General features: G+C 32.1%; 1 protein-coding gene across 2 annotated transcripts in view; it reads right to left on the bottom strand.

Annotated features, from left to right (window-relative positions):
- Window positions 1-17,975, bottom strand: part of LOC119601450 (homeobox protein caupolican-like) — a 155,767-nt gene extending 137,792 nt beyond the window's left edge. For both annotated transcript variants that reach the window (XM_037952387.1, XM_037952388.1), the window contains exon 1: window positions 16,807-17,975. In XM_037952387.1, the coding sequence (XP_037808315.1) occupies window positions 16,807-16,851 (45 nt within the window). In that variant the 5' untranslated portion in view covers window positions 16,852-17,975. The remainder of the gene's footprint in view (window positions 1-16,806) is intronic.
- Between the last annotated feature and the right edge of the window lie 1,282 nt (window positions 17,976-19,257).

Below are 19,257 nucleotides of genomic sequence, written 5' to 3'. Positions count from 1 at the left end.
CTTGTATAAGATGCTTTATATCAAGCATCATCCAATCCAGCACACTTCTCATTCATCCAACACAATCATTGAAAATAGCATCCAACACCCTCACTCTAGGTTTACGGATGCGTAAGACCTGTAAGGCCCATCTTGTATTAACTCATTTCCAACACTTAGTCCCACATCCGCTCCTCAGTGGGGTATCTTTGGTCTCGGCAACAGAACCAAACTTATCCAGAATTATTGACTTTAACATGTATTTGTATTTTAACCAACATTTTCTTCCTGCGAAATTGGATTTAAACCACAGCCATCACGTGCACCCCTAAGGTATTTCCCTGAACTATGGGCTAACAGTTCCCGTGATTATGTGGTTTTCTGCTTCGCATCCGTGTTAAAGAAAGGACGACGATACATTTGATAATAACCACCTTTTTTCCCCCAGGATTGCAATAACATCAAGATAAGGGACATATGCCCCCGAGAGGATGACAATTGTCTACACTCTCGCATCCAAAAAGGGGCACTAAATTGACGACTGTCTTTGATGATGACAGGCGAATTAGACCCAACCATGTAATTAGACGTTAGTGGAAATTACTGTAATCGTAATTCAGGTCTGAGTTAGGGTTTTCGACTGTTTTACAACTCGCTCGCACTGGTGTAATGTATTACTTCATATAACTGTGCTCTCGTTTTATTCCAAAGTCCTCACTTTTACGTTTGGCTGGTGGTGACTGTAGAAAACCTGGACTATACCCTGGTGCAGTCCATACAAACTCATACTTTATCCTAGTTGTATATGATCTCAACTCTTAAATTTTAAAATGGGGAAGTAACAACAAAACTTAATTTAAATCTAAGTGTTTGAAGTTTTCAGCTCGCTATGTGATGCTGGAATTGCTGCCGAAACAGGGTTGTAGATATCAAAAGTAGATGTTGTTCTGGTTAGCTCATCTTCCTGTTCATTTCTATGGCCTAGGGGCCCAGTAGCAGCTTAACGCCAGACAAGAGTTAACTCTGTTAGCAAGACTTGTCTTAACTATTGTATAAGATTTCAACGTTGTTACTAACTAGTTACCATTTACTCTTCAGCATATTAAATTGCTGAACTATTGAATGTACCTTGTATGCCTAAGAAGGATCCAATAGTAATTATAATATTTAAATTCTAAGGCTCTTTCTATAAATCGGACAACCTTATGTAAGTAGGTCTTACGACTTTTTAGGTAGGCGTGTTGACTACTTGAAAGCCGCAAAGCCTTTGCCTACTATGTGAGTCAATGTGCCTTTTGAATGTCTTGAGTTGAAAAGATGAAATACTAATTGAACAAAGTTATTTCGACTATTACGAATAAATATAAAGGTGAGACAGAGTGTAAATAATCCGTAATGCCAGGGGATCAAGTTATATATATGGCTTATAAATCAGTCCGAATTTTCCCAATGACATCGGTTATATTAGCTGTGTCTTAAAACACCTTCACAACTTAATCTAACGGTGTCCAATCGATCGATCTCGGTACGTAGTTCACAACACTACCGCGTTTGCTGTAGACAGTGATGGCCTGGTATTGGATGTTTTTAGCAGATCCTGCTTTTGGTCGTTCTACAGATAGATTTTGGTTCATTTTTTACTAAGGCAGTGGATTTAAATGTATTAAACACACTGCTAAAAATCCTCTCGGTATGACGTCTGTAGCAACCGTGCGAAGCGCGAAGATTCGTTGCCCGAACAAAACATTTGTCAAAGCTACATCTGATGCAGTAAAGCAAAATGAATCAGTGATGTATGTTTAGACTCAGACAGAACAATATACATACACAGAAAAAATTATCGGTAGTTTATTTTCAATTAACATGTTTTCTCTTTATTTAACTTTTATTTAAACAATTTTTTAATTGTCATAATTATCTCATTGTTTTGATCCTAAGTATACAAATTTGATTAAACTTTTAATTGAATCAATAAATTTTTTAATTGGCTGAAAAATTTTTTCCAGCCTACTTTTTTATTTTAGTTTTTTGTTTTGATATTTTATTTAAATAATTTCATTATTTATAATGGAAAGAATGTTTATAATTCTCGAATAGTCAATAATATTTTAGGCATAAGAAGTTAAAGTTCCATAAATATTTTAAAATTTATAAATCACTTTATTTGCTCAAATGTGACAATAAAGAGATATTTTTGATAGTGCTTAACGCATTGTTAAAGGTAAAGTAATCCTTTAATGTTGTAAGCATTCAATTAATGCTTTGATTGTTTCAATCATCGACTTAATTGATTTTTAATACATTTTTAACCAAACTGTTCAATTCATTTGATTAATAAACTATTTAAAATGTAAGTTTTATTTCATTAAATATTTAATTTATCCAATTAATGAATTGACTAATTTTTAAATTTGAATTTAATTACTGATGTTAATTGTTTTGATTATTTCTTTAATTGGAAAAAAAATATTTTTTTACAAATTTCATAATTGATATCATCATTTTGTTGATAGGTGCAAAACTTGCTTGATACAATAAATTTGATAATTAAAACACATTTTCAGTTTTTTCTGTGTACAAAGAAAGTGTTTCTTCTTCATCGATGTTGATATTAACAAGTTCTCTAGAAGCCATTGAAGGTGATATTCAATCTCATAGTATGTGAACCTATTATAAAATGTCCTTTCGCGATTGCTCTAATGACAGTCTCATTAAGGTCAATGACCTACGTGCATTGCAAAAAAGTCAAGACAGTATTAATATTGAGCAAGTGGTAATCGATGATCATCTGATCTTTGTAGATCTAAATTCTTATTATTTGAAACAACTGCTATTCCAAGTTTATACATATCTTAATTTTTAAGCTATAAAAATACCGTAAACATGGCTCTGAGGCAGTTTTATTATTAAGATCCGCATTCTCGTTTGCAATATATCCCATGCTTATTAAAGTGTAATGCGAATGTTTGCTACTCTCTGGTAAGAGGGAGAAGAATTACTACAGTTCCGCATACAATCTGAACAACACGATCTTCATTACAAATTTATATTAAATTCTCATACATATTTCCAAATATAAAAGGAAAAGAATAAACACCTTACGTGGAGAGTGACAACTAAAATATGTAAGAGCATGTTGCAAGGTGCTTCACCACACACAAAAGTAACAACTAACTAAACGATTTACTAATTGTTATTGAGCAAAAATTAACTGACATTTTATCAGGAACGATCGCAATTAATATTAAGCTTATATGAAAATTACATACTGCTAGAAATTGCAAAATAGCCAAGAAATTCTTCCCACATATTTGTATATAACACAATTAGTTGCATAAAGATATCACCAAAGAACTTAAGTAGGAAATAAAATAGATCACGTTCTTTCAAAACCTTATATGAAGAATAATTATTGTTTAAAACTAAAGTGAATAATTCTCACACTTAGGTAATGATCAAATAAATAAAACATTTTTCAAATCTCCTCATGCTCCAACCATTTAAAGTTGAACAAATCTAAATATCACCGCCATTTAAGCCTAAATAATTTAAAACAATGTTCATAAATATTTACTTTGTTTCATTTTTACCTTTTTGCCAGTTTCAATGACAATTAATTGCAAAACTAATTATTTTAGTGTTAAAAATCTTTTCATAGAAAAGAATCATCATCATCAATAAACATCAACAACACTTTATCAAAACATTTCGCTCTCTTTCGTTAAATCTATAACAACAACAACAATAATGATAACAACAAAAAGAAAATAGTTTTATCAGTTTTGAAAATCATCATTGTCATCGTCATCATCAGCCACAATCATTATCTGGGAAGGAATAGCCAAGAAGTATCATAATGTTTAGAAGTTGCAGCAACAGTATCGTCGTCATCATCGTGGCATATTATTGGTCTTAAGAGAATCAACATTTAACATCATTCACATACCAGCAACAACAACAACTACTAAAAAATAACAAAAACAACAACAACACATTCAATACTACATTGATCAACTTCAACAAAAATGTCGTCGAGTGCATCATGTCCGATGTTGCGATAACGACAATAAATAATCTTTTTCTTTCAATGCTTTTTCGATGAATGAATGTATGAATGATTTACGATGTTTTAAAAGCGACTAAAGAAAAATAAAAACACCAACAAACCAAACAACAACATATATAAACAATTTTTGCCTTAAATAATTTATTGAAAAATGAAATGTTGCTGGCTGCTGCTGCAACAGCAACGGTAACAACAAAAAATATTCATTTTCATACTACAGTATTAATAAAGAACTAAAAAAAATGAAATTACTAAAGCATACAAGAGAGTTAGAGCCAGCATATTAAAATAACAACAAGTGACAAAAAACATTTCATCATACACATACAAATGTATGCTACACACACATACACTCGAAGTTAGTTCTCCAAACTACTAGTATTTTCAAAAAAAAAAAAAATCCCAATAAGCAATTTGGATTGCGTTATGTTCATGTCTACCGAGAAATAATTTCATTATAAGATGTTTCAGTTGCCAGACTTCTTAATTCGCCTATATCCTAAATGATATCTTTCGCTTCAGCCCATAACGAATGTTTCATTCATATATCACTCGCTTCATTTTGGCCAACATTGTTGGTGTACAATTTTAAAAGATACTTAGGTTAAGTATGTATTTGATCCAGCATATTTATCCCTTTACGATACCTAAAACCTCTCGAACCCTATCTAAACTACACTCATAAAGGAATCCATCTGGCGGATATCAACCTCAGATAGATCGTGCAGGAACTATGTTCTGCCAAAGAAAGTGAGTGATACTCTTCTCTTCATCTTGACAGCTTCTGCAGAAGTCATTACTTGGTTAGTTCTGTCTCCTAGCATGAAGTATAAATGGTCACAAGCTATTTACTATTGCAATAATGTTTCGTAGCTGTACTGTCGCAAAGTCTATCTTTTCGGCAGTCTACAAGTAACTTCAGTATGCCGATGAAATTGTGCTTTCTTATTACTAACTAAGGAGCCTCGATTCGCAAGAGAGTCCCCAATAGTATTGTCAGGTATCTGTTGACGACCTGTAATCCTGCAAAGTCCTATGTTGGACCAAGTTTAATGTTGTATAAACAACTTTTATAGTCCCTAAGACGGCCAGGCTATTGCCATACATTGAAATATCATCATTGCTTATTCGATAGAACTTGCAGCCCATTTTAAAGATGATAGATCAGCCTGAAGAAGGCTGCGTTTATTTGAATGCTACTTTCAACATCAGCTTCTGTTTTGGGGTCATTAGTTTAAATCTTAAACGAGGATTGAGGATTGATTGATTCCATCACATTTTGGATCATGTTGAATAAACACCGAAAAGCCTTTTTTAAAAGATGGTCTGGGATTTCTTCCATGTAGTTGAGTATTGTAGAGTGTCGTGCCTCAATCATATTATATGACTCAATTGTCTGATAACGATTGTCTTAAAACTATTTCCCGTGTTGAGAGCAACTTCTTGGGTCATTATATCAATGGTTAACCGGTTAACAGATTTCCCCATAGGCCTCCGACATGAGTATAGGGCAGCAGCATTGAACGTTTTGAGTCCAGGAGGAGTAACAGATATTTTTCAGTAACAGGTAGTTTTAGTTCATTTAGAAAAGGAAAGACAGCAAGTTCCGATTTTGATGGATTAGCACCTAAACTTTTTGGTACTACTGCCACTGAGTGATTTGATTCCAGAATCGATACTTTCCGTTATAGTATCTAGGTATTTACCAGATACCACAACGGAAACATCGTCATATACTATAACCCTATCGTCATATACTATAAGACTATGTATTTTAGTCTTAAGTTTCACATTTGGGGAATTCGAGAGTAAAGCATATCTTAAAGAGAAAGACGATGTTACGGCCCTGTTGAAATTAGGCGCAGCGCCGCATTTTAAGTTCTCAACATGTTCGAGAGTTTATTAACTTTTCGCATGCATTACTTCATTGCTCTTACCGATTTGATACTTTTGTGAACTGCACCTTATGCACAATTACCCGAAGGACATTTGAGGAAGACGCTGAGATCTTTTCCTCACTCTTTTGCATAAGTGTTAAACTCTTCAGATTCATTCATGAAGTTCTAAAGAAATTCCACGAGCAAAGAAGATCGTTAACAAAGCAATGAATATAAATATTGTGTACCTTGATGAATCTTTTCACAACTTGGTGTTTTGCCATGATGATTAAATGTATCCTCAGCCTTTCCTTGAAATAATCTGGTACAATGGGACCGTTAGCCCACAGGGCAAAATTTCGGACTTTATCTTGTCCCAGTTATTGGAGAGGTCCCTTAGGGGTGCATGTGGTGACTGGTAAAAGAAGGATACACGGGTGAAGTTGGGATAAGTTCGGTGCTGTTGAAAAGAAAACAGCACAGAGGATAGACTGTGGAACTAAGCGTTGAAAATGAGTTGGTCAAGTGTATATGACACAGGATGGATGTTTGATGCTTGTAAATAGATCAGCAGAACCATGTACATAAATTGTTTCCAGCCGGCACGGAGTAGTAAAAAAGCGGTGGTGAGTAGTCAAAAAAGCGCACCCTGTGAATTGAAATTAGGCCTTAAAGAAAGTTGTTCACGTAAAGCACTTCGACTTATACATATTTTGGTATGTTTTACTACAACAGACTTGGAATAGTAACCTTACCCTGTAATTGAATAACAAAAGTAAAGAACTTAAGAAAATGTTGATGACCAATGTTTACTGGGTAACAAACGAACTATAAACGCATAAAAGTATTCAGGTATTCCGAATAAATGAAATAGTGTAACATCATATGGATTGGAACTCAATCATAACCAAAACTCATTGATTTAATAAAAATGATCAACGAACACACAAACCACAATTGAAATGGAAAAAAACAAAAAACTTAATAAAAAATACATATGAAACAAATACAAGTTGCCTAAATTGGTAGAAAGGAGGACGCCTTTGTGGCAGCAGCAGCAGAAAACAAACAAACAAACGTACAAGTGAAATACAAAAACACACACAAACGTACCACAGAACTTTATATCATTCCATTACTGGTTATGCATTTGAAAAATGTCAATGTAAATTCCCATCACATGCTACAAAGCAATGAGACGTGATTCCCTCCTTTTAGTTTTTTTTTTTTTTTTCTTAACTCTACACAATACGAATATGAACATGAATATATTGTTTTTTTTATTTAGAATTATTTCTTTTTTTCTCAATGCCATACAATCGTGTGATATAAATCGATCGTATTCTCACTCTCATAGTTGGCATGTTTCATAAGGAGCCAACACAATCATGCCTGCAACCCCTACCACCACCACCTCTTACGAGGAGTGTTTCACTTAATTCTCCACACTCATAAAGTTTTTAAACGTAACAGGAAACAGATCAACACAATACACTCTGACTTTTAAGTATATTTTGTTGTCCAATGATGCCCACTCTCAACAAACAGTCAGTCATTCAGTCAGTTAGTGGTACGTAGCATAACAAAAAAAAAAAACACACATACTTGTAACACATGCCTACTGGACTGGAGTTGGACACAGGATCTTCCTCACATAACTTCTTTGACTACGTTTTTTTTTTTTTGCTTCTAGAGAACAACTGCTTTTAAGAAGCTATTTGTTATTCAATGCGTGTGCCTGTCAAAATATGCATGATGGAATTATGACAGATCATCATTATTGTGATGATATATGAGTAAAAATCTTGGGCTGCAAAAACAAACCAACAACAAACAAATAAAAAAGCAAATCAAATCACAAAAAAGGAAGCAAAAAAGACATCTACTGGCAACAACAACACGAAAGAAATCTAAAAGACAGTGACGACAATACTGTTGTCAGTCATATCGTCATATTTGTGATGTGTAGTTGACAAACAAGTTGGAAAAATATTTAATGAATTGGTCACCACATACTCCTCGTTCATGAGTATTAAATGTTTATTTAGTTATTCATTCTTTAAAGGACGTCTGCTGGAGTTGGAGACACTCGAGTTCCTCTTTAGCTACCACATTCAGCGTCATCGCTATGCATTTCATACTGTGCGAAAAATTAAACTCTTTGAACGATTTTTACATTATTCTTAGACGCTTGTAATGTAAAAAGTATTTGTTCAGTACATAATATCACATCTGACATATTAAATTCTAACATATTTAATTGATTTCAAAATAAATACTTAAGTGTACTTGCATGTTACATACATACACACATACATGCGTTCGTTACATACATTTAGTCCTGCCTAGTAACGTTTCACATTTTTATGGGAGACATTTAATATGTATACTTACAGTAGATACAGGCATATTTGTAAAAATGTTTTTTGTTGTTGCAATGAGTGACAATGCAACGCTAAACTGTGTGGAAAAAACAGTTTTCATATAAAAAACCTCTAAAAAAACATTATTTTATATGTGTGAAATTAAGTTTACAACATTCCCAAATTTATAAGTCCTAACTTTTAATATAATTACTTTCAAAGACTATTTTACAAGATCATAAGTATTCTTTGAACCACACAACTTTAAATAAAGACAAAGTAATGTCTATTTTGCTAAAACCAAGTAGTTATTTCATACATTACTTTGTAATGACCACTCATCAACGACATTACTTTCTGGATCCTCTCCATTATACAAGTTCATACATACATACATACATATAGATCTCTTTCGGTTTATGTCTATGCTAGTGGTATATTTTAAGCAAATCTCACACATACATAAGTATCTTAAAAACAAGTAAGAAAGTATATGATACCCTACACCAGTTATGAATATTTAATGTGATTTATTTTTCATAATAAAGCATTTATCTTGAATATTACCTTGATTCCGATTTATTTAAGCAATTTATTGACGAAAAACTTATTTTCTAAAAGAGGCTTTATATGGGGGATAGAAGCAAATGTGGACCGATCCCGATAAAATGGGCTGGATAGATTTGTATTTATATAATATTTATATATAATATATATAATATTTGTCTGTGCTTAATTTCATTGCAATAACAGTGCTAATAAATGAATTGCGGATATTCAAGTCACTTTCTGAAGGGGGCTTTGTTTGGGGGCTAGGGTCAAATAAAGTCCGACCATTTCGAAATTCGGCAAGGTCATCAAGGCTTGTATAAAACTTAGTTGTGCGAACTTTAATCGAGATACATTTATATTATAAATGTATTATAAATGTATAACTGAACCCCTCCCTTTTCGGGGGGGTTCAGTTATATGAGGGCTAGGTGAAATAATGCACCGATTTTAACCATCAATAGGCTTCGTCCTTGGGTCAAAACAAACGTGTATTCCAAATTTCATCAAATTATCTTGAAAATTGCGACCTGTACTTTGATAACAACGTTTACATGGACACACGGACGGTCGGACGGACGGACATCGTTAAATCGACTCAGAAAGTGATTCTGAGTCGATCGGTATACTTTAAGGTATAGTACTAATATTTTGATGCGTTACAAACATCAGCACAAACGCATAATACCCTGCCCACTATAGTGGTGTAGGGTATAATGAACAAGATTCGTTTAATGCATATCCATATACAGTAGTTTTCCGATTTAACGAACCCATATGTTGTCAGGCCTGTTCGTAAAATTGAAAAGTTCGTTATATGCAGTACTAACTAAAACGTGGGTTTTTGGTAGGAAATTAATTAAAAATAGGTACATAAAATATTTTTTAAATGTATTTTATAAAAATTAATTCTTTTTTTTATAAAAATAGCACAAAACACAAAATTCCGAATCTTATATACCCACCTTCAAACCATATTTGTGTCGAATTTCATCGCTGTATTTTTAATTCAGTCATGAGCCGAAGTTCATCGCTATACTCGTATTTTTAAGCGAGTAATGAGCGTTGAAGTAATTTTCTTAAGGGGGCCTGATATGGAGGGTAAGGTCAATTATGGACCGATTCCCATAAAATTTATAGAGATTTCAGTTAGTATAGAACATGTTTGAATCGAATTTCATCGGCGTACTCGTATTGTTAAGCGAGTAATGAGCGTTAAAGTCATTATCTGAAGGACGGACGGACATAGCTACATCGAACTAAAATTTAATAAGAACCCAGAATGTGTTACAGTTTTGGGTATAAAAGCACCGCTTGCTACAACTTAGGTTATTTGTTATTTTTGATAAATGTCATTTTATCTTCATTTTAATAATAATATTTTTATTAGTTCGTTAAACAGAGTACAAAAAACAAGTTTTGTTCGTTATTTAAGGTAGTCAATAGGAAAAATTAGCTTGTTCGTTAAATGCGATGTTCGTAGAATTGAATGGTCGTTAAATCGGAAAACTACTGTAATTCAAATATTTGACAAAAAATTTTTAAAATCTTTCCCACAAAAAATAAAGCATAACATTATCACCATCAAGAAAGTATCACTAAATGTGCGGTTCCATAACAGGAGCACATTGCACCTTTTATATTCTTATCAAAGCAGAAACTTGAAATCCGAAATTCCTTTACCAGGTATTACAAGTTTAAAAACTGATGACTTAGTAGGTCATCAGGTCACTCATACATTCGAATTCCTAATTGTGGGTCTCCAAATATGAGCTTTGATGTTATTATAGGAATAAGTGAATAAATCAGAAGTGATGACAAGAATATAATGATTAAGAATGGAACGCAGACATCCAGTGTTACCAATTTGGCGTTTTTCCCGTCATAGGAAATTTGGCGATTATTAAGCATCATTTAGAGATTAGATATAGTCTAATGTCTAGCCCATAGTCTAGTCTGGTCTATAGTCTAGTCTGGTCTATAGTCTAGTCTATACTATGTTTTGTAGTCTGGTTTATAGTCTAGTTTATAGTCTAGTTTATCTAGTCTCGTCTATAGTCTTGTATAGACGCCTAAACGGCTAAACCGATTTTTTGAAATTTTTACGTATGTCTGGAAAGAAAAAAAGGCTACTTTTTATTTTGAAATTCCATGTGGGCGATGTGCCACGCCCTTTTACTAAAGATATAATATAAGTCGTTTACCTCGGAAACTGGTATAACTAGACTCCTCAAATTTTGCACGGACTACTTTGCCACCTACATAATATTCTGAGAAAAAATGGGCGAACTAGCAATACTGGGTGTGGCACATCCTGCGCCTATTTTGAAGGCCAATACCAAATGACGTAAATTTGGTTTCGTAAATTTTGTGCGATAAATTTTAGTATCAATATATGCGATAATGGTCGGATAAGAAATAGTTGCCGTGTTATTATTTGTTATCCGCCCATAATAAATAAAGTTAGTACCAAAATTAATATATCTGGGAAACTATAAAATTTGAAGTGCTTAAACCACATTAATATCAATATGCATATTTATGACAAGTATAGGCGGACTAGAAAAAGGGGACGTGTTACTTCCCATATGAATTAAATACAAAAATGCGTATATCGGGGAACCTGCTGCACAAACAATTTAGATATCTATGTAAATATTAGCCTAATAAATACTAAAAATTCACTCTTGGCAATGCTATAATGAATCTATCTCGATTCCAAGGTCAACAAGTCAGGAAAACCTATTTGATTTTGATGAAATTTGCACCAAGGTTAGTACTATGGGATAGTAGGCTAGAAACAAATTTGCATCTCTATCGGTCAAGAACTGCCGCACCTAGAAGGTGTCAAGTTTGGTCATACAGGATTTTATTTAAATTAGTGTAACTCTTCAGATAGATATTTTTCCATTGTTTCCAAAAAAATTATATTTTTTTAAAATAGTTTTTTGTTCTATTTTTTTTTAATGGGCCTTATACAATTTCCTTTAAGGGGTTTATAGTCCTATAATGGGACACGAGTGGGATATCGATCAAAAATAATTTGTTAACTTTAGAAGACGATTTTTTTCAATATTTGGCATTATTCCCTATTTTTTTTCAAAATGGACGTTTTTGTTGTAGTTATTTTTTTTTTTGCTTATAAGAAAGCTTAGACCATTTCCTTTCAGAGCTTTGTTGTTTGTTTCTTGACAATTATCCAATAATACTAACTTTGGTGCAATTTTCATCAAAATCGGAAGACATCGATTTTAAAAATTGGGTCACTTGACACGAAGTTCCCCATTACTTCCCCATACTTTGTAATTTCCCACCATAAACGGCTCGCAGCAGTAAGATTTTTTACTAGCACAAAGCACACTTTAGTATTAAATTGTTTCCAAATGCTTTAAAGGGTTAATAATTAATAGTAAAATCGTATAATGTTAACCCATAAACTGTGAATGTCAAACTCAAGCTATATAATGTTGGGAAATTCTCTTGAAACCCTAGTGAAATATTATTTTGTTTTCAACCGATTTGTATGAAACTTAGGAAAAATATATAATGAAGACCCGTATTTATGATGATATCGAAAAACTTTTAATTAACCCATAAACGTAAGTATATTTTTAAAATTGTACAAAATGTTCGTAATATATGAAGAAAATATTCTATGCGATTTTGCGAGAAAATTGTGGGTGATAGAAAAAAAACAGATATCAGATTCGGTTTCAGCAGCTAAAAATACATTAAAAATTGTCCAACTGCTTTCAACAGTTTTCACAAACCTTCATTTCGTTGGCCTGTGTTATTATAAGGTAAAAAATTAAAATTGGGTAAAACTTTGATTTCTGTTTAATTTTATGGCTCGAATTGGTAAGATTTTAATATAGACAAGTAATAAAAAAATTATTTTTTAAATTTGTTCGACTAAAACGAACACTAATTTTATTTTTGAATATAGGAAAAGATAGAATAGGAGATTTTGCATTATATTGAACAAATCCTACCCTTTTATTTAAAATATTTTAATATTACAAACAAATAGTAGATTTTTTTCCAAAATTTTCGTCATAACCTTCGGAAATCATTATCAATATTTATAAAGATGGAAGTGGCATACACAGCGGCCCGTATCCTTGCTTATCATCTGAATTAATACCGTGGGTTCAAAAAACAACTATTTCCAGAAAATAGTACTTAAAGTACACTATGTAGAATGGTTGTAACCCAAATGTGCATATACACTATTTTCAGAGTATTATAATCCAGATATAACCTGAAGCTTTATTCAAATCGGTCAATCTTAACCCATAAACTGTGAAATTCAAAGTTTGCAATATTTGGGAATTATCCGTGTTCGAAATGTTATTTATTTATAGTTAATTTTCAATAAAAATAGAATTTAGAATAGCAACGAATAAAAAACAAGTCAAAGTACTATATTCGGCTGTGCCGAATCATATGTATATACCCTATACCAAGTATGTTAAAAAAAAAAACAGTTTTTATTTATTTTTTAGTTTTTAAGAATTTAATTTATAATTTTGTTATAAACTTGTCTGTTTCAAAACCGAGAAACCGGATTTGGCGTTCTGCAAATCGAATTTTTATTTGAATGAAAAAATCAGAAAAATAGACATTTTTGAGATGAAAGAGGGATTAAAATGAAGTGGTAGTCTCAGATTTTTGGCCATATCTCAGTTATTTATTGACCGATTTTGATGATTTTTAATAGAAAACTTCTCGAAAGTATGCCAGACAGAATTATTGAAGACTTGGATCACGAAGGTATATGGGGTCTTCAGAAAGTTAATTTGAACAAAATGATGATATCAATTATGAAATTTGTAAAAAAATATTTTTTTCCAATTAAAGAAATAATCAAAACAATTAACATCAGTAATTAAATTCAAAATTTAATATTAGTTAATTCATTAATTGGATAAATCAAATATTTAATAAAATAAAACTTACATTTTAATTAGTTTATTAATCAAATAAATTGAACAGTTTGGTTAAAAATGTATTAAAAATCAATAAAGTCGATGACTGAAACAATAAAAGCATTAATTGAATGCTTACAACATTAAAGGATTCCTTTACCTTTAACAATGCGTTAAGCACTCTCAAAAATATCTCTTTTTTGTCACATTTGAACAAAGAAAGTGATTTATAAATTTTAAAATATTTATGAAACTTCAACTTCTTATGCCTAAAATATTATTGACTATTTGAGAATTATTTTCAGTTATAATTAATGAAATTATTTAAATAAAATATCAAAACAAAAAACCAAAATAAAAAAGTAGGCTGGAAAAACTTTTTCAGCCAATTAAAAATTTTTGATTCAATTAAAAGTTTAATCAAATTTGTATACTTAGGATCAAAACAATGAGATAATTATGACAATTAAAAAATTGTTTAAATAAAAGTTAAAGAAAGAGGAAAACATGTTAATTGAAAATAAACTACCGATAATTTTTTCTGTGTATAAGGATCCATAAAATATATATTTCAAAGGGTTTAAAAATTATATTGTGGAAATAACAAACGTATTGACAAACTTACATATACATATATACCCTTCTCACGAAGGTGAAAGGTATAAAAATAACATTTTAAAGCTTATTTTTAAACCCAAAGTTTGTTAGAGTAACAAAAAAGTATAAAAAAATCATTTAACACTCATTCGGGATTATTAAGGTCAGGTCACGTACCCCGTAGGCTCATCCCAGCTAGAAATTTAAAAAAAAAATTGATCACATTCGAGTCATTTATGACTCTTCTGCGCGAATAAAATGATCATATATGAGCTCGTTTTTTGAACATAAATGATCTTTTCGTCGGAGGAAAATAGTACCCTAGCCGCGACTCTTCTAAAAGAGTCTTTTATTAGCACTTCTTTTGATCACTTTTTAGTCGAATTACTGGTCGTTTTAGAGTTCTTTTCGAATTATATTTTAGTAATTTTTGAGTCTTTTCTGGGTAATTTTTATGTATGTAACAAACAAATACAATAATACAGAAAACAGTTTTTGATCTTCCGACTGAGCGATATATAATTAAATAAAAAATGTATAAACAAATTTCGAACGCCTGGATGATCTATTTATTATTGCTGTACATTTTGTTACTGTCTTTCGAATAACCCCCTGGGGGCAATGTACCTTGGTGAAATGTCCATCTTGCTGTTATTGCAATATCCCGCGGAAAAGAAGAGCTACCACTGCCTCAAGTCTGCCGGGACTATAAACCGGTGATGGTCAAATGTATCCTCAGCCTTTACTTGGAATGATTTGACATGGGGTCTAACCAGAGCACCATATAATCTGGCACTACGGATGGCCAGTTGCCCGATGGACTTCTCCTAGCTGGTCAGTTGGTTGATATTCCTTCGGGATCCACGAAAGGATTCTGGAATCTGGATTCTCTCTCCGGTGCTGTTGCCAACTCAACAGATGTCACTGGGTGATGTGACAGAGCAACTTATGCTGGATTCCTGAATCCGTTGTGTATCTCTTACACTCCGTGTAATAGGACGCCAGTATAGGTTGGGGAATTTTCAGGTAGACACTTGGTAGTAGCCTGTCATTTCGTAAATCGTTCTTTATGGTCTGTGAATGGAACTGATGTAAGTACGCCTTTTACTTCAGGGAAGTCCTCGATGCTGTTGCCATCTCAATAGGATGGTATTATTTCATGCTACTCGACTTATGGTTGAGGCCCACCACTCAACATGGCGGGGCAATTATTGGGATCGAATTGACTTTGGAAATTCCTACATCCTTTGTCACATTATCTCGACATACATGATTTATTGGCTGTGTATTTCGAAATACCAAATACGTCTCCAGGTGCTGTTTCCGAATCAACAGGGCCATCTCAGTAGTGTGGTTGCGCGGGCTTTAAAATGTTAAAGAATGAACTGGAATGGGTCATTATTTGATGAGGATTGCATTTTAAATAATGTAATCTTTTATGACGTCAGAAGGGTGTTGGGGTAGTCTCCCCTTCTATTGACTTTAGACTAGTCATTGCTTTTTCTTGTCAGGGTTTGCATTGAGAATGATCCCATGCTGCCTGCCATTCCGCAACTGGGCTCCTATAGCAAGATATTAGATAGCTCGAGTACTTTAGCAAAGTGCTTGTACATGGACCGGCAAAGCCATGTACAAAGATTGTCGCCTGAGTTCTTCATAGAAGGATTCAGCTGCGTGTAGTAGACCGTCTCAAGAGAGTCTCTAAAAGAGTCTTTTACGAGCAACTTTTCTAATCAGTTTCGACTCATTTTTGAGTAATTTTTAAGTGTAATAGTTGTTCCGTTACAAACAAAAACATATTATATATAGGAAACAATTTTAGATCTTCCAATTGCTTGAAATATGATCACAAATTAATTTGTAATTGCTGTACATTTTGTTATTGTATTTTAATCACTTTTAGGTCATCAAAAGGAGTCAAAGAGGACTCAGTTCGTTGATTAATCATCCAACAATCTTCAAATTGCTAGCTGGGTTAATTCGAAAGTTTTTGGGTGAAAACAAGGAGATACTTTTTTGATATAGGATAAGAAGTTGAGAAGCACAACAGTAAGTGAAAAAATATTTTTAATTTTCATATATTTTATTATACCAGCACTTGAGAGCGAACGCACGATTGTCAATCTTCTTTACATTAAGTTTAAGCCTGTATAAAAAATTGTAAACAATGATCAGCTGTTAGTGATCTAAACAACGTCGTTTATTTAAAACCAGTAATATCGGTAGGGAAATAGTAAGATTGTGATTCTTTTAATACTTTTTATGGAGTTTTTGATTAAGGGATGTAAAATTGTAAATTTGCAAAAAATATGTATGAAATTTTAAAACTTATTTTTGTAAATTTTCTTTAAAATATCATGTAAAATAAAACTTATTTACTTTGACAACTTTAAACTTTCCACAATAATTGTTCTAAAACTATTTATAAACATGTTAATTACACTCACCTGATTTGCCGTCGGATATCCACAATCAATTTGATAGGATGCCATATTTTAATTTCAGTTGTTTTTTTTTTCCTATAACTGGCAACACTATTTATCTTTTAAATATACACAAAGTACATATTGTTGGGGATAAGCGAAATGTTTTTTTATATTATTATAATTTTAAAAGAACTTTTATTATTTTTGGGTTAAAAACTTTGACACTTTTTATTATAGTTGATTTTTCTTTTGTTTTTTTATATTTTTTTATATTGTAGTAGAATAAAACTGTCACTTTAAATTGACATAATAAATGTTTTGCATAAACATTTGACCAGAATGCGAAATAAACAAATGGAAAAAAATGTTGACCTTAAAATTTAATTTGTTTTTGCATTTTTCAACAATAATTATGTATGTAGACAAGCGGTGTAAAAGAAGAAGGGTGAGAGAGTAAAGCAGACAGAGAAAGAACGAACGAACCAGATAATGATACAGTAAAAACAGATTAAGACGCTACAGACGACAGCGAGCGCGGCAACGACAGACAATGTAAAATGTAAATTATTTTAATAACTTGACACTTGTTTGACGTTTAAAAGGTCAATCCTAATGGTAGGAACGTGTTTAAATAACGAAGGTATGTAGCACGTTCTCTCTTTTTTTTTTTGCTAAAAGTTTTGTTTTTAAAGACACGACAAGGTCAAGGATTTTGAGGAAAATTTGTAATTAAATTAATTTAAATAACAATTACACGGAAATTTTTTTTTAAAACGTTTTTTCTTTAAGCGCAAATTTTAACCCGACGGCTTTTGTTGTTGTTGGTAATTTTTTGTTTGTTGGCAATAAAATTTATTTCCATCAATGTGTTAAATTGTCATCGTTGAGACGTGTTCAAAATTACGTTATTTTTCTAGGCTCACTTTACGTTTAACTTCCGGTATTTTTTTTCTCTCTAAAGGTGCAAAAGATTCTCATAGGAAGTCTGCTGTTCTTTGTAAATCCAATTTGAATTCTTTTCAACGCCACCACTCAGCCCGAGTCAAGTTGTTAGTCCAATTGGAGTTTTATGTGAGAGCGTGTGTGTGTGTGTGTTTTGTTGTTGCTTTTTTCTCGAATTTCTTGTTGTTGATGTTGAAAACTCAAACTTGTTTTTTGCGTGCCTACTCTTGCTTAGATGCGCGCGATTTAACGTTCGAGCACAAACTAGTTGCAAGTTGTCGCCAGGTTGTAGCAAACAACAGCGCTAAATACACCATGCAACAGAAGAGTACAACACTATACAACAGAAAGAAGAGAAAACAAAACAAAAAAACAGAAAATAAAGACAAAAAAACAAAATCTGACTTGCGTGTAAAATCTCTTTTTCCAAACAACTCATACTAGTATGAAAGTAAGACAGAGCTGGTTATATGCTTACAGTGTGTTGAACAGTTATGCTACTCGTTGCTTTGCTACACCATATTGTTGTTGCCTGTTAATTGTTTTTGTTTAAGTTTTTTTTCTTTTTTGGTTTGAAGCAACGCCTTTGTGTGTTTGTTTTGAAACGAGTCCATGAGCTACTTTAGCGCCACCATGAAAAATCAACGTCAATTGTTGACATTAAACAATTCGTTACTCGTTAGTTTTTTATATTTAGCTTTACAACTGCATAATAAAACGCATTTTCTTTGCTTCTTCACACTCAAACCCCTTATAGTTGTTTCTTTTTAGCTCAAACAAACTACCAACCCAACTAATAAAAATCGTTATTTTTTTAGTAAATCTTATTAAAAAGTGCAACTGGAAGTCTTCCAAAAAGGGGAAATTTATAAAATCTTACAAATACAAAAAAAAAAACAACTACTTCTTTTTGTTTCTTATTTTAAAGGTTTGTTGGTAGGTTTATATTTCTGTTCTAATTCTCTTTCCTTAAAAATGGGCTTCAGCACATTTAATTCTATTTGTTTATTCTTATTTTCCTCATCCAATTTTTAGCCGTTTTTCGCTGGTTTATTTTGTTTCTTTTTCCATTTTTTTAACACCTTCTTTTTATTGTACAACAGGCGTGGTTTCCATTGTAATTTTACTTTTTCTTTAGCAAAAATTTTCCTTTTTTTCTATAATACTTTTGGTTGTTTAACAAAATCGTTTATTACACTTTTGTTAATATTTTTATTAATAATGCATGTTGATTTTTACAAAATGTTATTAAAAATTTGTAATTAAATTGTTTTGATTGTTTTAATAAATGGTAATTTTAACGTTTCTTCAATCAAAATATTCTTTAAATAGTAGGTACATAGTATGCAGACATGGATAATTCAGTGCTTTAGTATTTTCTCGAATCGAAAACTATATACATTAGGGTGTTCCTGATGATATTTTTAAAAGTTCTGATCTGATATTTATGAAAAATTGACACAATATAGAGTTGAGTACTGAGATTTCAATCTAGGTTAGACTTGATGACTTTATCTCTAAAATAGTAAA

This window comes from Lucilia sericata, unplaced genomic scaffold (genome assembly GCF_015586225.1).
Source record: "Lucilia sericata isolate MDLA Ls3-8-SP2 unplaced genomic scaffold, ASM1558622v1 Contig000165F_arrow, whole genome shotgun sequence".
NCBI lineage: Eukaryota > Metazoa > Arthropoda > Insecta > Diptera > Calliphoridae > Lucilia > Lucilia sericata.
The sequence above is the reverse complement of the archived record's forward strand: the minus strand, read 5'-3'. Positions and strand labels throughout refer to the sequence as shown.